Raw genomic sequence first — 20,415 nt, 5'->3', positions numbered from 1 at the left:
TGTAGCGGTGCTGGGTGCGTTGGCGCAAGAATGAATGGAGGACACGAGGGCTTGTAGTTCCAAAGCTTTACTCACAGTCTGTAGTACACACAGGTGCCTGCCTCCGTGCCGTGTCCTCCGGGTCAGGGACTCGGTCAACCTCCAGGCAAGATGGAATGCTCCCTTCCAACGCTCCGACAACATGTACCTTTCTGAACGTCTCCTCTTATAGCGCCTTTAAGTGTGAAGATCTCCTAGTACTGAGTTACAATGGAGTTCCTCCTGACAGATGTTCCCAAGAACTCTACTTGTACGGCAGACAGCTGTAGCCTGCTTCGGGGACTCCTCACCAGGGCTTGTAGTTCCAAAGCTTTACTCACAGTCTGTAGTACACACAGGTGCCGGCCTCCGTGCCATGTCCTCCGGGTCAGGGACTCAGCCAACCTCCAGGCAAGATGGAATGCTCCCTTCCAACGCTCTGCTAACATGTGCCTTTCTGAACGTCTCCTCTTATAGCGCCTTTTAGTGTGAAGATCTCCTAGTACTGAGTTACACTGGAGTTCCTCCTAACAGGTGTTCCCAAGAACTCTACTTGTACGGCAGACAGCTGTAGCCTGCTTCGGGGACTCCTTACTCCTGAGTCCCGGCTCTCTATCCATGTTGGTGTTGTGCCCCAAGTCTTAGATGGGAGTAGTGCATTTACAGTCCACTACTCCACCGGTGTCTGCTGCAGGACCATTAGCATCCATACAACCTCGGGGACCGGGCCCCGGCCTTGCGCTTAGAACTTCTACGCAGGGTTCTCTCCTAAACCACGTCCTCTGTTCCCTTTTCTCCTTCGTTCCGTACTAATCTCTCTCTCTTATGGAAGATCAGGTTTCAGTTCAATGTCTTTCTCCTTCTTTCCTTTCCCGTGCCAGCAGACCCAGGTCACTGAGGTCTGCTGCAGCACCTCCTTCCTCCATCCCTCTCTCAGGGATCTTCGTTCCTCCTCTCTAAGTGGCTTCCTCTCTCAGACTGACCTGTAATCCTAAACATTCCTAAATATTCTCAACTCCACCCGCCTCCCAGCACGTTTAGTGTTCCAAGCAGGGAACCACCAAAGGTGCTCTGCTACTCTCTAAGCAAGGAGCTGCAATGTGGCTTTGCTGAACTACTCTGTTGTGTGGGGTGTGAGTGTTGGAGCGTGGTCAGGAGCCTCCAACTTACCTGGATGGTGGGGCCACCACACCTCAGGAGGAGGTGCAGTACCTCTGTGGCGACTGAGCCTCAGGGGCGCCACATATATAAATATATAAAATCTTTTTATTTACATTAGGCTCATATCCATTGCATGAACATCATATTCATACATGCTACTTACATATGTTCTTACACTCTGGAATTTCATGTACAGAAACGTTCAACCAATAGAATAGAACAACTTTCCGTTTCATTCGGTTTTCTTTGCTTTTGTTTTTTTCCTTCTCCTGTATGTCATTAGTTGATAACATACTGCAAGGCTTTGGGAATTCTTTGTACCAGTGTATAATGGCATCTCAATATTACCATCTAGTGGGAACAACAAAACTTGGCAAAATTAAATAAAAAGGTTTAGCAGGCACATCAGTACTCTATGGCTGCCTTGCTATAGCAAGGCAAACCTACTATCACCTGCCGGTATCCAAGGTGCTTGATAAGCATGACGCAATGATGATGTCACAACAGGCCTACTAATCAGAAGAGGTGCCGGGATGCTGACAAATAGAAGGTTTGGAGGGCTCTGGTCTGGTGGCCATGGGCTGACAAAGTGGACGCTGGAAGAGGAACCTGCACATTTTTTTTGCTCTACTGTGTTATCTATCACAATTTCTGTGCCAGGGATTTTTAAAGCTAGCACCATATAAAGTGTCATCATCCAGCCTACTCCTGCTGTTGGAGGGCTTGCTTGCTCAGTTCAAAAAGTGTACATTGCTCCGTACTGCTATGTCCCATGAAGATTCTTTGATTACTGTCATTACCAATGCTTAACATCATCATGACCTGACATCCTGTGTTTGTATCAAGCCTCCTGATGAACCTGATGGGGAAGCGCATTGAAGCAGCTATTTAGAATGTTCTCTGATGAGTACCAATCTTCCTTTTTTGTATGGCCTGTCTTAGTATATATTTTCCTGGTAGTAATGTGAGATATATCTGATCCCTCTAAGGATATTTATCTGACTATCCGTTAATAGAATAGGTCCATCTAGGGCCTCTGAGGGACAGCCACCGGAGAGCGTGGGCTCCATTATCCTGTTTTAGGGTGCCAAGCTCAGCAGGTAGGCAGTAACAGATTGCTTTAGGTACAGCATCAAGGCATTATAGTTCTACTCAGCTTTATCATTGTATTATATGCCCACAACAAGATAATAAGCCGTGTGGATTTGTTATTTTTATTAGTGTGTTTTGTATACGTGTTATAAGTCCAATTTCATATCTAATAAATTTGCAACATTTTAGAAGGGGGTTTCCTATGTTAGCTAGTCCTCTCGTTACCATGTAGAGCATAACCATTTTCTATCTGTATCTCTATGCAGGAAGTATAAGATACGCAGGCTGCGCCAATCTCAGTGCCTCATATGTTCTCATTATATATATATATATATATATATATATATATATATATATTATCAATTAGAAATGAAAAACAAAAACAGAATATCAATCAAAATGTAAAAGTCAGTAAGGACAATGCAAGGGGAGAGGGAGACACTGCATCAGCCTCACCTGATCCATACTTTCACTTTCAGCCAATTGCATATTCTATCTACACTGTGCAGGAGAAGCAAATCAGTCACACCCAACCCAAAAAAGAACAGTACATTTTTTTGCAAAAGGAATATGATGGGCATCATTGATTACTGTGATGACTTCTCATTCCTATACATAAAGGCCATATTTATAGGTCAGTGTGCACAACATTTGATTTTAGCTTCAACCGTGCAAGTACCAATGTATTCTTGTGACACTTAAATTTTTCATGCAGTTAACTAGGAAAAATCTTCATCTGCTTGTAATTTTTACAATGCGCCATGTGCAATTTGATGAATTTGATGTCATCAGATAGCAATCACAATCAGCCCATATTCAGTGCATGCAATGACAGAATTAGGATTCATTTATAAACATGGCACCTATGGCAGCAGATATGACATCTGTGTGAGCAGGATAATGACAAGAAAACAGTTAAGATATTTTACAAGGCGCGTTTACAGGTAGTGAGTACTCTGACGATTTTCCAGATTTGCAGATTAGAGAATTTCAACAGCAGCGAACTAGATGATTTTTTAAATAAATCTCATATACACAAAAATCTGAAAAGAAATGTAAATGTAGTGCAGATATTAAATCCAAAGCATATCAATTCCATCTGCTGATTTTTACTCCAGATTTTGCTCTGCAAAGAATAGAGTGAAATCTGAAGCCATTTTCTTTTTCTAAAATCCATGTATATAGGGCTAAAAAATCATTTTTCCATTGGGTTTCATTAAAAATGTTGTACCATTTGACTTCTATCACCTCTTTGTTGTATTGCTGCCTGAAGAAAGAGCCAACTAACAATCTTTCAGTGAGCTCATTCTGATGGTCTTTTTCTGATCTCCTCTCAGCTGATTTATGTCCACAGATTACATCAAAGTTTAATGGGGCACTCAGAGAAAGGTAAGAAAAATAACTAATTAAAATAAATGAAGTACCGTATATACTCACGTATAAGCCAACCTGAGTATAAGCCGAGGCACCTAATTTTGCCACAAAAAACTGGGTAAGCTTATTGACTCGAGTATAAGCCGGATATGCATTGGCCCCTCTTTCCTGTCCTGGTATGCATGGCTCCATATCCCCTGTCCTTGTATGCTTGGCTCCCCAGTCCCTGTCCTTGTATGCATGGCTCCCCCATCACTGTCCTGGTATGTATGGCTCCCCATTGCTATCCTTGTATGCATGGCTCCTTATCCCCTATCCATGTATGCTTAGCTCCCGGTCCCTGTCCTTGTATGCATGGCTCCCCATCGCTGTCCTGGTATGTATGGCTCTCCCATTGCTGTCCTTGTATGCATGGCTCCTTATCTCCTATCCTTGCATGCATGTTTCCTATTTAAAAAAAACAAACATCCTACTCTCCTTTCTGTGCATCTTGTTCCGGTGCCAGCAGCTCTTCCTGCCGAGCGATCACGTGGCCCCGCTCATTGAGGTAATTAATATTCACTCCACGCCTATGGGAGTGTAGAGGCGTGCATATTCATTACCTTTAGTGAGCGGAGCCACGTAATCGCTCGATCGGAAATGCTGCTGGCGCCGGAACCAACGAGATGCAGCGGGGGTGCGCAGGAAGGTGAGTAGGATGTCTTCTGGAAGCCGGCAGCTGCGGGTGTAACTGTGCGCGCTATAAGAGAAATTAATATTCATTTCTCTTTAGCGGTGGCACAGGCCTTAGACACAGTCACCTGCTCCTGCCTCTGTGACCCGCTGCTCCGCCACTCCCCCTCCACCTCCGGTTTTCTGGGACAATTGACTTGTGCATATGCCGAGGGGGGCATTTTCAGCACAAGAAAAGTGCTGAAAAACTCAGCTTATACACGAGTATATACGGTACATTTAAATATTACAAATTTTACCTTTATCTAGCAAAAAGGTCATCTTTAGTTAGGATTTTAAATATGTCAGCTCCCAGCAGTTTCCTAGCTTTGAGGTTGTAGGACAGGCTGCATAAAGATGTCTGCTGGAGACAGTTTATACTCATCTAGAATATATTATATTGACAGCATATATAGTGTAATGTATATTTGTACTTAGGATAGACAGAAGACAGTTTGTACAGTTTATTCGAGCAGCTCCACGGCGTCCTCCTGCCCTCCAATCAACCTGGCAGGCTGAGGAGATAAATGATGAATCTCAGTCAGCTAGAAAAGTTATCTTCTGCGTAAGTCCTCGCTCCTCGGCTTGGTCCTGTCAGGTTCGGTGAACAGAGGCATGCGCGTTCAGAATATCTGACAGGATGCCGCCCTCACCCAACTTCTGTGTTGAGCAGATGTCTTTACGTAGCCCGTCCAACAACCTCAAAGCTGGGAAACTGCTGGGAGCCCCTCATATTTACAATTTTAATGGTGCAGTAACTAAAGATTATATTTTTTTTAAATAAAGGTATTAAGTAAAATGTTTAATATTTAAATGTACTTTATTTTTTTTAATTATTTATCTTTTTACATTTCTCACAGTACCCCTTTAATGTGCAGGGAAACAAGGAGCCTGTGAAAGCCAAACGGTGCAACATTTTTAATAAAACCCAATTGCAAAAAAGTATTTTAAGCAAAAATTGTTCCCAAAGGTGGACAACCCCTTTAAAAGAAATTTTATCGTGAATCGGCAATGGATTTTTCCCTTTAGTTTTCCCTATGTGAGAACCAAGCTCTAAAGGACATTGCAGCATCCAGTAATGCATTTTATACTTGTCCCTGATTTATACCATTTCTGAAATGTTAGGGCTTACCTGGAAGTATCTTTCATTATCAAAAATGTTCTCATACCACAGTAATCAATCTATCTATCCATCTATCTATCCATCTATCTATCTCTAGTAGGTTTTTGCCTCTATCAAGCATGGTAGCTGGGTGTAAATTCAATGTGTTGTAAGTGGCTTGGCCAGTCGATATTGATCTTCAAACAGCAGTACAACCATGCCCTATTAACTTGAACTTTGGGTGTTCCAGCAGTTGAACAGCACTGATGATACTTTAATGACAAAACTCTCTTAAATGTAATGTACAACATTAAGGCTGAGTTCACACGTCGCGGTTTTTTCGCGGCCGTTTTAAACGCGTGATTTTGCAGCAAAAACACGAAAAATAAGCATCCCATGCAATCCTATGGGATTCTGCAATGCTGTGCTAATGCTGCGTTTTTTTCCGCAGAAGAATAGCTTCGCAGTAAAAAACGCAGCATGCTCATTAATTTAGCGGAATCGCGGCGATTCTGCCCACATAGGAATGCATTGTTCTGCTTACTTTCCGCATGTGGCTGTGCCCACCATGCGAAAAGTAAGCAGAACATTTGCGGATGGTACCCACGGTCTGGAGGAGAGGAGACTGTCCTCCGGGCTTTGGGTACCATATCCCTGTAAAAAATAGAATTAAAATAAAAAATATTGTTATTCTCACCTTCCGGCTCTCTCCACGCGAGAATGTCCGTGATGACATCGCGATCTCGCGGGAGCGCGACATCTCGCGGTCATTCGCGATGACGTCGCGGGAGTGCGGCGTCTCACGGTCATTCTCGCAAAGGATTACTGGGACCGGGAGCGTGGAGAGAGGCGGGAAGGCTGTGAGGGACGCCGGAAGGTGAGAATAACAATATTTTTTATTTTTTTCATTTTTTACATTTTATCTTTTACTACTGATGCTGCATAGGCAGCATCAGTAGTAAAAAGTTGGTCACACTTGTCAAACACTATGTTTGACGAGTGTGATCAACCTGTCAATCAGTTCTCCAAGCGATGCTCCAGATCGCTTGGAAAACGCTAGCAGTCTGCAAGCTAATTACGCTTGCAAAATGCTAGTTTTTCTACGGGAAAATCGCGGGAACTTAAAATGCGATTTTCTCATGGAATGGAATTCCGGAATTCTCGCGGTAACGTCCGCGAGAGTTCCGCTACGTGTGAGCGTAGCCTAAAAAAAAAAAATTAAAAGGGGTTTTCCCACAAAGTACATTTTAAGAAATAAATCTTGGAATAATAATAAGGTCCACAATTGGATATGTTAATAAAAATATTCCTATGCTGTGATCATCTTATAAATTTTGCCCTTCTATATGCTGTGTAATGGATGTGTCTGACCGTACAGACCTGCTCTATTTCTTGGTCGGCACACACTACAGCTCATGGGAAGGAAGGGATGTGTAGCCACTTATGATAGGTAACCATGCAAACTAAAAATAAGGGGCTCCAGCTGATATTTTCAGAGTATTTCGGATGCATCACCAGTCCTGTGAGCTCATCATAAATCATTGACATATAAGCTCAGTGGTGCTGGAGCTCCTATGTCACTGACTTGATTTATGATGAGCTCAGAAGGCTGGAGACATGGCAGAAACACTTACTCCTATGTTACCTCAGGCAAATAAATGTGTTACCTCAGGCAGGGAAATGTGATACCTCAGGCAGGCAAGGAAATGTGTTACTTCAAGCAGGGAAATGTGGTACCTCAGTCAGGCAAGGAAATGTATTACTTCAGGCAGAGTAATGTGTTACCTCAGGAAGGGAAATGTGTAACATCAGGCAGAGAAATGTGTTACCTCAGGCAGAGAAATGTGCTACCTCAGGCAGGCAAGGAAATGTATTACCTCAGACAAGGAAATGTGTTACCTTAGGCAGGAAAATGTGTTACCACAGGAAGGTAAGGAAATGTGTTACATCAGGCAGGGAAATGTGTTACCTCAGGCACAGAAATGTGCTACCTTAGGCAGAAAAATGTGTTACCTCAGGCAGGGAAATGTGTTACCTCAGGCAAGGAAATTTGCTACCGCAGACAGGGAGATGTGCTACCTCAGGCAAGTAAATGTGCTATCTCAGGTAAGGAAATGTGCTATCTCAGTCAAGGAAATGTGTTGCCTCAGGCAGGGAAATGTGCTATTTCATTCAAGGAAATGTGTTACCTCAATTAGGAAAATGTGTTACCTCAGGCAGGGAAATGTGTTACCTCAATCAGGGAAATGTGTTACCTCAGGCAGGGAAATGTCTTACCTCAATCAGGGAAATGTGTTACCTCAGGCAGGGAAATGTGTTACCTCAGGCAGGGAAATGTGTTACCTCAGGCAGGGAAATGTCTTACCTCAAGCAGGGATATGTGCTACCTCAGGCAGGGAAATGTGGTATTTCAGGCAAGGGAATGTGTTACCTCAGGCAGGGAAAATGTGTTACTTAGGGTAGGATTATGTAGTACCTCATGAAAGGAAATGAGTTAACTAAGGCAGGAAAATGTGTTAGCTCAGGCAGAGACATGTATTACCTCAGTCAGGGAAATGTGTTCCCTTAGGCCAGGTTAATGTGTTACCTCAGAAAGCAGCATCTGTGAGCCACTTCTGTTTCTTCTTTATACTTACATCATAATTTACATCGGCGTCCTCGCCTTCCCAGGAGCTGTGGTATGATCAGCTCATGTTCCTACACAGTCAGACACAGCCATTACACAGTACACAGCAAGGGCACATTTATAAGATCATCTCAGCACAGGAAAAAAAAACACCAATTGTGGAATTTATTATTGTTTCTGGATCTATTGATTAAAATGTACTTTGTGGGGAAAACCCCTTTAAGTCAATCTAAATGGATATTTTCAGCTGATGCAGCAGCCCCATTCTCTCTGTAGGTAAGCAGGTGCTAAGTCATGGAACATCAATCTCAAAGAAATGAGCAGATATCTACACTTATGGTTACCATAATTGGTATTGCACACATACAGCAACTAATATATTGCAAACAGGATTGTGATTGGCGCCTTTTCAGAAATGCCATTGTCTTCCACCAATCTTTTCTGGTATTACCAAAGGATATCTCCTAAAAATGAGTGACAGCATTAAATGAGAAAACATTATAATGTCAAAAGTGTCCTCGTCCAGCTTGAGCATTCATTTTTATTAGAACTTTTTTCTAAAGTAAATAAAGAATACAGGACAGGATACCATATCCAATATCAATTAATATTGTTGGTTGTGAAATTGATGGTTATAAGTAGAGATGAGCGGATCAGGCAAAATTCAAATTCACTTGTTCCCTGGAGATTCAATGTTATTGTGAGAGGCCCATGGATTTCAATAAGAGCAGAGGCAATCTAAAGATGAACCGGATAGGATACATGTAGGGCTGAAAAAATGAGAATAAAGATTTTTTTTTACATTTTGATGGACTTTTAAAACTTAGAGGCATCCATTTTGCTGAATCCTAATGGGAGTATATCACAAAAAAAATCCATATTTTGGCTGCGTGAATGTGGATTTTTGTAAAATTTGAGTAGAATTTAATTCCACTTGAATTTATTTGCTCATCTCAAGTTATAAGTTGCTGAATAGTGTTCTTCATTTATTTTAGTTGTCCATCAAAATGGCAGAAACATTTTCAAATAATTTACTCAATCTCTAAATTGTATCTGCGGAGGGAATTTTATTACATGCAGTGGTTTAAAGTGATATTTTGTCATGGAAAAGCTTTGACACGGCCTGGCCCATTCAAGTAAGCAATAGTGGCAATCAGCATTACTGGCTACAACAGTGAAATGAAGGCTGTAAAAAGGCTTTTAAAATATTTAGGAAAATAATCCCTATATATATAAATCTATATACATCTATTTAAGATATGTCCATAGCCTAGACTTTCTACTAAGATGGTTGAAACCCCCTTAAAAATTGCATAAATAACTACAGATTGCAACAATAACAATAATGAATTTATAAATTTATATTCTACCGAATTGTTTTCATTGCTTCTTTCCAGTTATTAGAATTGAGGGGTCACATTTACTATACGATACTGTCTAGTGATCATTGCTGCCGATATTTACCTATATCATTGCTTTCTGTTCTAATATCAGCATTTATAAGGTGCCGAGTGGTTTCCAGTATTTTCGGATTTTTAGAAGAGATTCAATATCGTTCAGCGTCTTTCTCCGGTGAATTTAGTATTGGATGATTCATATTTGGGAAATCAAAGTGGATAGAAAGCGCCGTCCACATAAATCCTCCCAAATCCCTAAGGGATAAGAAGATGCTCACCTTTATACCTGAGATGTTATGAAGAGCCATGTGCAATAACTCTAATCCTGTATCATCCAGAACCGATGACTAGGATCTAATCTTTAGCAACCTCGCGTCCAATATCTCGCCTGTGACCATTACAACACCTGGTCTCCTGTAACCCCATCTGCTATGTACAATGGAAGGGATTTGTGTGCAGCTTTTCGCCGTTTAGGAGCAAATAAATGGCACAGATTCATGTAAAAGTCTGGTTATTGCCAAGTCGCAGGATTTGTTTAATGAAAATATCCGCCTGTTCTTCATCACGAAGGAACTTCCCATACACATCAGAAAGTTTCCCCATTAACAGCAGCTGAAATTCTTCATTGCCCACTTCGATCGCAGCTGCAAGGGCCAAGGAGAGGTAAGTGACGGCATCTTCCGCATCCTGTAAACAGGTAACACGGTGACATCAGGACAGCTGTTCTATTCCTTTATCCAAGAGGAAATATCACCACCTTTCACTCATCAGGAATAATGCACACAGTACACGCAGACATGTTCACGTGCCGTTATGTACTCACATTGAATTGGAATGTTTACCAAGTTATTACATTGTCTCAGCATGCTATTTCCTTCACATCTACTGTGAGGAATTTCAATATCGTCCCTCCATGAAATGCTAAACTAATCAGGAGGCAGATCATGATCAGTGTAAAGGAGCGGCCATATTTTTACATTTCTGCTTCTAAGAAACGCTTTCTTCATTTGTTAATAGTTTATAGTCTTTTTTATTGTTCTATTTCAAATGGCTTACCAATAAAAAAAATTACACAATAGCTACTCTTTCTGCCTCATTTTTCATATACAGAAGGCGCTTGAATTCCTGCAGATTGTAAGGGTCGGACCACCAATCATGCAATAGACCCCCAAGAAGTGAGTCACTCAGCAGACAAGAGTGTATGCAGACCAGAGTACAAGCTCAAAAGAAAGCCTAGGCTATGATGCTTATGTTTTCTATTCATTCTGTACTCCACTCTGTGTGCTCTCTTGTCTGCTGAGCTATGCTTTTCTCAAGGGTTTATTATGCAATTGACGGGGGTCTCAGGACCATGATCCATGCTGTTCAGCAGGCAATTCAAGTGCTTGCTAAATCTGAAAAATCAGGAAGGAAGGTTTGTCACTCTTTAAAGCGCTCCTTCGCAGGCGTACTTATCTGTCCTGTTGAGGGCAGACCAAAGTACTGCAGTGAGCATGCGCCGGGAAAGGTCAGAGAGGCCCAGCACATGTGCACTGCAGTACTTTACTCTAGAAGAGAAAAATATTTCCAGCTCACTCGTCAATGCATTTCATTAGCCTCAGGAGCACAGACCCACTGTGTCCAAGCGTGGATAAATCAACAAAAAAAGAAATGTAGAGCTCAACCGGTTCCGTGAAGATAAAATTCCTTTATTCACAAAACTTGTTGTATGGAGGATAAAATCTTCAGCACAATACCAAATGAGTGTGAATATCGATGCGTTTCTGGAGACTAGGCTCCCTTAATCATGAGCTGGACATTTCTTTTTTGTAGTACTTTACTCTGCCTTGTTACTTGCTTCAACCTTGGTCCTTGGCTCAGATCCAGGTAAATGTTCTAAGGCCATGCACAGGAACCATGTGAATTTCCGTAACCTCTGGGATCCCATGCTCGACTTATAGTTTGCTGAGCTGGCGCATCGTCACCTGTGCGCCACATGCTGCATAGAAGACATCACACCAGGCCGGTGGAATCAAATGCTCAGGCAATTTGCGCAGCTCCTGTCGATTGCCAGAGAACCCTAACCTGGTCCATTGATTGGAATGGTTACTCATTACATGCAGTCAGAACCTTAGCATAAAAATCTAGAAAATCTCCAATATTGCAGAAAACTATTTTTTACATGCTTCTGCTTCCTATGTTGATTGACATGTCTCTGTCTGTCTTTGTACATACAAACCAATCTGTCAATTAAATGAGGCAGGGCAGGAAGAAGTCAGAGGATACACCCAACTGACTCCTCTACCTGTCCAGCTCTTAAAGCTATGTTTTTCTCTGAAATACTAGTGTTTTAGAATAAGATACGGATTTATGTAATGAGGAAACCTATCTGCATTTTATAATGTATTTAATAAAATAGTTAACGATAAGGGTCCCCAACTGCAATAAGGTAGGGCGTCACTGCCCAATTTTGTTTTCTTTCGGGTTTGTCTTTCAGTTTTATCATGCTTTAAATATATTATTGAAGATCTTTTACCTTTCGTCTATGCAGTGCAATATCCCCCAGCCGCCAATACACCTTCACGTAATATCCAGCCTCTTCTGCATGTTGTATCGGTGAAGAACATACAGACAGCGCCTTAAGATAACAGTACTCGGCAATCTCATAAATCTGCAAGGCATAGTAGATTCCTGCCAGTCGATGAAATGCAATCAGCTCATGTACTGGATCCCCTAGATTGAGACACAAAACAATTAGTCAATAGGTGGGAGAAATTATTTTTGCCTTTGTCAATTACAGAATTATCAGTATGTACTATTAAATAGAGAGATCCATTCATTTCAGAAGAAGATTCCTTACAAACCAAAAGGTGTATGTTTTCTACGTATATATACTGTATATCACTGCTCACGCTGTGCCATAGCCATATCCTTTTGTTAAAAGGGCCATCATAAGAATAAAAGTGATATTTCTTTGTCAGATCATTCAATACATAACATGTTTTACCTGGAATAATTTAAAGGAAATGTTTGTACATATTGCTATATTACATACTTGTTTTTACTCCCCCCCCCATGGGGTTTTTATTCCGAAGGGGAAAAAGTCTTTGCAGTGTGTCCAGTGCTGGATTCCACATACAGTATGCCCAGCATTATTTATTAATAATAATAATTGTACTTCTATAGGGCCGACATATTCCGCAGCACTTTACATTTCAGAGGGGACTTGTACAGACAATAGAGTTTTAGCATAACAATAGACACATAGATGAAAACAGATACCAAGAGGAATGAGGGCCCTGCTCGCAAGCTTACAATCTATGAGGAAATAGGGGAGACACGAAAGGTGGATGGTAACAATTTCCTTCATTGTTCGGATCAGCCAAAGTGTAAAGGGGGTTTTACACATAGCGATATCGCTAGCAATATCGCTAAAGCATCACCGATTTGGTGACGCAGCAGCGATATCTCTAGCGATATCGCTATGTGTGATACTTACCTCCGAATGGCTCCGCTGCTGTCTGTCGTTGATCGCGCAGCTCCATTTCTCGTTGGGCGCTTCCTGGTGGGCTTCCTGCTGGCGCCGACGAGCAACGCGTGTATGGCGCCCCTGAGGCTCAGTCGCCACAGAGGTACTGCAGCTCCTCCTGAGGTGTGGTGCCCCACCATCCAGGTAAGTTGGAGGCTCCAGACCATGCTCCAACACCTGCATCCCTCACAACATGGTAGTTCAGCAAAGCCACATTGCGGCTCCTTGCTTAGAGAGTAGCAGAGCACCTTAGGTGGTTCCCTGCTTGGAACACGAAACGTGCTGGGAGGCGGGTGGAGTTTAGAATACATAAAAGAGTGGGAAAGTTTAGAATTACAGGTCAGTCTGAGAGAGGAAGCCACTCAGAGAGGAGTGAGGAAAGAAGATCCCTGGAAGAGGGATGGAGGAAGGAGGTGCTGCAGCAGATCTCAGTGACCTGGGTCTGCTGGCACGGGAAAGGAAAGAAGGAGAAAGACATTGAACTGAAACCTGATCTTCCATAAGAGAGAGAGATTAGAACGGAACGAAGGAGTAAAAGGGAACAGAGAGGATGTGGGTTGGAGGAAGAACCCTGCCTAGAAGTTCTAAGGGCAAGGCCGGGGCCCGGTCCCCGAGGTTGTATGGACACTAATGGTTCTGCAGCAGACACCGGTGGAGTAGTGGGCTGTAAATGCACTACTCCCATCTAAGACTTGCGGGCACAACAGCAACTTGGATAGTGAGCCGGGACTCAGGAGTAGAGAGTCCCCGAAGCAGGCTACAGCTGTCTGCCGTACAAGTAGAGTTCTTGGGAACATCTGTCAGGAGGCACTCCAGTGTAACTCAGTACTGGGAGTACTTCACACTTAAAGGTGCTATAGAGGAGACGTTCAGAAAGGCACATGTTGGTGGAGCGTTGGAAGGGAGCATTCCATCTTGCCTGGAGGTTGACTGAGTCCCTGACCTGGAGGACACGGCACGGAGGCAGGCACCTGTGTGTACTACAGACTGTGAGTAAAGCTTTGGAACTGCAAGCCCTGGTGTCCTCCATTCATTCTTGCGCCAACGCATCCAACCACGCTACATCTGGGTACCAGCTTCTACACCGCTTGTGCCTCTCCTCTTCCCCCACATCTACACTGCCCTGGGGTGACAGCTCCACCTGTGGGGAGCTTCACCATCTTGGCTGCAACACACCACCAGCCCCAGAGGATCTGCATGCAGCGTCGGCCTAACATCTCTCTTGCCGAACACCACAGGTGGCGTCACAAACTATTCATTCAAACCATTACATTCCCCCCATTACTTGGGCGCCCAGGGCCACGGACCGGGTCACTGCTGCTGTGACACCTCCCGCTGATACCGGCCTGGTACCGAGTACCCCACAGCCCTGGGAGGGCGACCCACGTGGACGCGGACGGGAGGACGTCAGGATCGCCACGTCTGAAAGGTAAGTAACGACCGCTGTATCGCTGCTGCATCGCTGTGACATCTGCCTGTTTGGCAGCTCACTAGCGACCATTTAGTGATGCAACAGCGATCCTGACCGGGTCGTATCGTTGTCGGGATCGCAAGTGCATCGCTAAATGTAAAGGGGCCTTAAGAATTCTGGTGTTCATGTAATGCTGCATGAACCGGTTATCAGCCTAAGTATGTAACAGTACAGATACAGAGGACTATTAAATGCATAAAGCATGTGAGAACATGATGTGCGGAACCTGGTTATGGTAAAAATTTTGAATGGGCAACACAGGGAAATGATAGTTAGGTTACTGCGTTGAGGCAGTAGGCCAGTCTGAAGAAATGTGTTTTTAGGGCACGCTTAAAACTGTGGGAATTGGGGATTAGTCATATTAACCTGGGTAGTGCATTCCAAAAAGTTGGCACAGCACATGAAAAGTATTGGAGACGTGAGTGGAATGTTCTGAATATTGAGGATGTTAACCTCAGGTCATTAGCAGAACTGAGGGCATGGGTGGGATGGTAGGCTGAGATGAGGGAGGAGATGTAGGGTGGTGCTGAGCCATGGAATGTTTTGTGGGTGAGGGTAATAAGTTTGTACTGGATTCTGGAGTGGATGGGTAACCAGTGTAATGACTGGCACAAGGTAGAGGCATCGATTTGTTTATTTACTTACTTATTTACTATTTATTTTACTTATTTAGATAACTCCATTAATTAATTCCACAGCATTTTCACGCATCATAATTACTGCCTCCACTGGGGATCACAATCTAAATTTTCTATCAGTATGTGTTTTTGGAATGTGGGAGGAAACCGCAGTACCTGGAGGGAACCAATGCAAACAAAGGGAGAACAAACAAACTACTTGCAGATGTTGTACTTGGTGGGATTTGAACCCAGGACCCCCCATAAAAAAACATCAGCCATGGGTTATTCTAAGCAGCTGCCAAGAACTCTTAAAATGAAAATGGTGGAGGCCTACAAAACAGGAGAAGACTATAAGAAGATAGCAAAGTATTTTCAAGTTGCCCTTTCCTCAGTTCGAAATTTACTTAACAAATGGCAGCTAACAGGAACACTGGTGGTCAAGATAAGGTCTAGAAGACCAAGCATAATTTCAGTGAGAGCTGCTCGCAGGATTGTTAGAGGGGCAAATCAGAAACCCTACTTGAGAGCAAAAGACCTTCAAAAATATTTAGCAGACTCTGGAGTTGTGATACATTGATCTACTGTTCATGGGCACCTGAACAAATATGGCCTTTATGGAAAAGTCATCAGAAGAAAACCTCTCCTGCATCTTCACCATAAATTCATCATCAATAGTATTCAAAAGAACATTTAAACAAGCGTGATGCATTTTGGAAATGACAATAAAAAAAAGACAGCGCCCTAGACCGTGGTGAAGAAATAAGTCTTACATTTATTCTGCCAAGCTTGAATAAGGTCTCTTGACCGAAACGTCGCCACAGGAGGCAGAATAAATGTAAGACTTATTTCTTCACCACGGTCTGGGGTGCTGTCTTCATTTTTATTGTCATGGAATTTTTCCAGGTTGGACTCCCTGGTATTTGACGTGCGCCTCAGGAACTTTGTCTTTAAGAGTTTGACATTTGTTAGGTGCGGTTTAACCCTTTTGTTCTAATAGTGCATTTTGTAAGTGATTTCTGTGGACTGATGAGGTAAAAATAGAACTCTTTGGCCACAATGATCAGAGATATGTGTGGAGAACTGGTCACAATAACAGTAATTTTTACCAGGGGTGCCCAGACTTTTATATGCCATTGTATAAATAGTTTGGCAGTAAAATCCTGCTGATAGATTCCCTCTGGAAAGGCAGAAATGGTAAGCAATTGATAAGTACCAGAGTTTGAGGCAGCTATTTCGGAATAAACCTATTAGGATGCTGAAACTGCACATTAGGATGCTGAAACTCCACATGTGTAATAATATAAGTCTCTATAGGCTACGTGCCAATTTGCAACTCAGAACTGATAAGGGTCTTGATTTTACAGGTGCTGAAGTGGTGTGAGATTTGATAATGGACCCAGTGGAATACAGAGCAGTAATCAAGTTCCTTTACTTGAAAGGCCACACACCAAAGGAGGCGTTCAATGAGATGAAAAAGGTTTATAGTGATGATTCTCCATAATGTGATGTAGTCAAGAACTGGTATTGTCAATCCAAATGAGGTCGGGTTCAAACAGCTCCTATACCAGGGCAACCCCACTCTGCTATTGATGAACACACCATCCCGCAAGTGGAGGTCGCCATTTTGGCAAACAGCCACGTAACCATTTACCACCTAGTCCAAAATGTCAAGATTAGCATGAGGTCCATGGAAAAAATCATCCAAGACCATCTTCACATGCATAAGTTATCCACTCACTGGGTTTCCTGGCTGCTCACACCTTTCCAGAAGCAGGAACAAGTTGAATACTCTCAGGCTCTTCTGAGGATGTGGCATGGAAACCAGAAGCACTTTTTCAACAGACTGCTCACACAGGTTGAAAGCTGAGTCCATTACTATGATCCTGAGACTAAAGTCCAGTCGATGCAATGGAAGCATCATGACTCACCGCCTCCAAAAAAAGGCATGTACCCAACCCTCGGCTGGCAAGGTCATACTCACAGTATTTTGGGACCAGCACGGAGTAGTATTGATGGATTTCCTAAAAAAGGGTACCATGATCACTGGGGCATACTATGCTTCACTGCTGTGGAAATTGCAGGAGGCCATCAAAACCAAGAGATGTGGCAAGCTCACCAAAGGTGTCCGCATTCTATAAGAGAATGCACCAGTTCACAACTCACATGTTGTCCAAATGGAAGCATGCTCCTGTGGCTTTGAAATTTTACCCCATTCCCCTGATTCACCCGCTCTTGCACCATCGGACTTCCCCCTCTTTTCAACAATGAAGTTATTTTTGAAGGGCAACCATTTTCCAGATGATGAGACTTTGATTTCCGAAGACACAACGTGGCTTTTAGTGTAACCTGTCGACTTCAACAAGTGAGGTGTTTACAGTTGCTTAAAGAGATGGGAGAAGTGTGTGTCCCTAGGTGGCACCTAGATAGAGAAGGACTAATAACTGTGCCAAGTTTCTTTGCTTCCATAGGAAGTGGGTCAGGGGAAATCTCTTGAGGTCTTATATGTTTACTTGAACTGACCCTACAGTATATCGGCTATATTTTCTGTAATCCAATTACGAAAAGTCTTAACCTTACATTTTATAAATACCAGAACTATCAGGATGTTGGTACGTGTAAATAGTTTTTTAATAAGCACATCTCTGGAAACAAATAAAATGCACAAAATATTGTAGAATTCTTAAATCTCATGTGCAGAATCAGAAATGATGCTATATTTAAGATAGACCAGCAAGCTTTTCTCTTCTGCTGTTTTCACTTTTATCCTCTTACAACTTTGCACATTTGAGCATGTTTAAGACTCTTTTGAGTTGAAACACATTCAATTTTTTACCATCCACCGGGGTATCCACTAACTGTAACATGTTCTTTTAACGAAAAGAAATAAAGGAATATTTTTTATAACTACCTTCCTGCCTGAGAACGCTGGAGATTACTGTGTGTTTGGACTTGTATCCGCCAGGCCAGGGCGGCTCCGTGCAACGGTGTGGTTCCTGCAATCCGGAGGACGCTAAGGGGTGAGCTGAAACATTTTTTTCTTTTTGAGCATGTTTTAGGATTTTTATTTAGACCAATATTTTTTAAAATTCATCCATTCAAGTTTTTTTTATTTATTCTCTTAGGGCTTAAGGACCAGGTTCTCAAACTTACGCTAATATATATTTGCACTCCAGGTTGACATGTTCTGCTTGGGTGCTCAAGTACCCTATAGAAGGTAAATGATTGCCCTTGGCCTTACATTTAATGAAGAATAGCAGATTATGACTTTTAAAACTGTTTTTTATTATTATTATTATTATTATTATTATATGCAATTCAATGGATTACAAATGTCTAGTGAAAAAAGAGGTAATTATTTTTGTGTTTAATTTTTTAATTAGTCATTTTGATGTTTTCTGGGTTGCTTACACAGGTAACCCATACTTAGTCATAATCAATAATAACTATCACAGCTCCATCAAGGTATGGATATTTCAAGAACTCTGACGTATCCAGTGGTGTCTGGTACCCAGACATTAGTGTAATGCCAGCATCATTGCATGCCGACTAACTGCTCAGGCTGCAACATCTGCACTGTCTTCTGTGCACGAGGACCTGCAAACACATCAGCGGTCTCTTGGCAGCATCTTTAGGCCTGTTTCACACTTCCATTTTTGACCATCAGTCAAAATCCGCCGTTTTTGCAAAAAACGGATCCGCCATTTTTTTTGGCGGATCCGTTTTTTCCCCATTGACTTGCATTACCGGCGGATCTTGACGGATGGCCATCCGTTGGATCCGTTTTTTTGCGGATCCGTCATTTTTTTTTCGTCCGCCGAGATGCCTGGATGGACCATGTAACGTTTTTTTTACTGCAGGATCTGCATTTTTATACAGCGCATGCCCGGAGGAATGAAGTCAGGAGGAAATTTAACCCTGAAATCATTTCTGGCGGACAGAGAAAAAAGTCTCTCTCTCTCTCTCCCCCCCCCACCCCGGGCAGCGGTTCCTTTAAAATTCTTCATTCTGCGGATCCGTCAAAAAAATGGATCCCGTGGCACATCCGTTCACATCAGTTAGGAACGGATCAGCTTTCCGACTTTTTGGCGGATTTTAACTGAAGCAAAAAACTGAAGTGTGAAACAGGCCTTAGGGTGTGCGCACTCCCTGTCTCTCAAGGAGACAGGGTGCACATTCCTAATGTATCCCCAGCCAATAGCTGGCAGCCACTTAGTACTTACGGCACCTCCACCTGTATCGAGTGGTGTCTGGCAACCAGACATTAGTGTAACGCTGGCTTCCCTGCATACGGTAAAGTGCACATGAATATAAAACTCTGTTCCTTATTGGCCCTACCTATGTTTGCATGTATCCCAAGGTCAACTTGTTGTGCTAGTTGAGTCATTCAATTGTAATATACGTATGGATAGATCTACCTATTTGCAGTTACATAGGTGTGCAGCTACCTCATAGCCGAAAGCAAAAGGATTGTCATCCATTATCTAACCATCAAGAATTGTATCCTATTTTGTAATGTCTGTTGACCAGAGGAAGAGGGCGTAATTAAAATAATGCGCCTACACAACATGTTTCACCTTTACAGCTTCATCAGGGTAATGAGGCATTTGCAATTTAACAATTAAAAGTTCTGTTTGATTTTGGATTGGTTAAAATGGGATTTTTTTGCATTTGGCTACTGGATTTAAAATATTAGTTAATCCTTACGGATACGAGAGAGCAATTTCGATGTGGTTTCAGAGGTTGAACTCACACCATTCAATAACTTAACACCAATTCTGCCGATAGATGATAACTCTTCACTGGAAAACCCCTTTAAGTTATTACAAGTAGATGTTAGAATACTTACCAACAAGTGTGCTGAGCCTGACAGCCATTGTAGCAAATTCCAGTGAAGATTTATAATCTTTCTGATGTATTAGCAGCTGAGTGAGTTTGTGAAAAATTCTGAGTTGCAATCGGGTGTCTTCAAGTTTCTTTGCTAGAGGCAGGGCGCCATCCTGAAAATGATACAAATTAAGCATAAGTTTGTAATGTAAACTATGGCTGAAATTAAACAAACAGATCCATTTTCTTTTATTGCATATTACAGATCAATCTATTATTTTAAGCAAAACTTATATATGCCCTACTGACATGAATAGAAGATTGCTCATTAATTTTTACTTTTCGTCTATGTGTATTACACTTGGCAAAGCACCAGTTTGTGCTTCAGGCCTACTGTCCTTAAAATATATATTTTACATCCATAAAAATTCCTCTTTCACTTTTAGAACCTTTTAACTTTATTTGTTCAAGTTGATGGCAAGTCATCTCTGATGGAAGTAGTAAAGAACAC

The 20,415-nt window shown here is 42.3% G+C and overlaps 1 protein-coding gene across 5 annotated transcripts in view; it reads right to left on the bottom strand.

The window, feature by feature from the left end:
• Nucleotides 1–2,374: 2,374 nt before the first annotated feature.
• The window catches only part of SH3TC2 (SH3 domain and tetratricopeptide repeats 2), a 154,749-nt gene continuing 136,708 nt past the window's right edge, over nucleotides 2,375–20,415 (bottom strand). For all 5 annotated transcript variants that reach the window (XM_073575210.1, XM_073575208.1, XM_073575211.1 and 2 more), the window contains 3 exons: nucleotides 19,927–20,077; nucleotides 11,997–12,193; nucleotides 2,375–10,168 (listed from right to left, as the gene is read on the bottom strand). In XM_073575210.1, coding sequence (XP_073431311.1) covers nucleotides 9,977–10,168; nucleotides 11,997–12,193; nucleotides 19,927–20,077 — 540 coding nt within the window. In that variant the 3' untranslated portion in view covers nucleotides 2,375–9,976. The remainder of the gene's footprint in view (nucleotides 10,169–11,996; nucleotides 12,194–19,926; nucleotides 20,078–20,415) is intronic.

The sequence above is a fragment of the Dendrobates tinctorius genome, unplaced genomic scaffold, assembly GCF_039654945.1.
Source record: "Dendrobates tinctorius isolate UK_male_01 unplaced genomic scaffold, ASM3965494v1 ptg000043l, whole genome shotgun sequence".
NCBI classification, from domain to species: Eukaryota; Metazoa; Chordata; class Amphibia; order Anura; family Dendrobatidae; genus Dendrobates; species Dendrobates tinctorius.
Note: the sequence above shows the minus strand (reverse complement) of the source record. Positions and strands in the feature narration are given on the sequence as shown.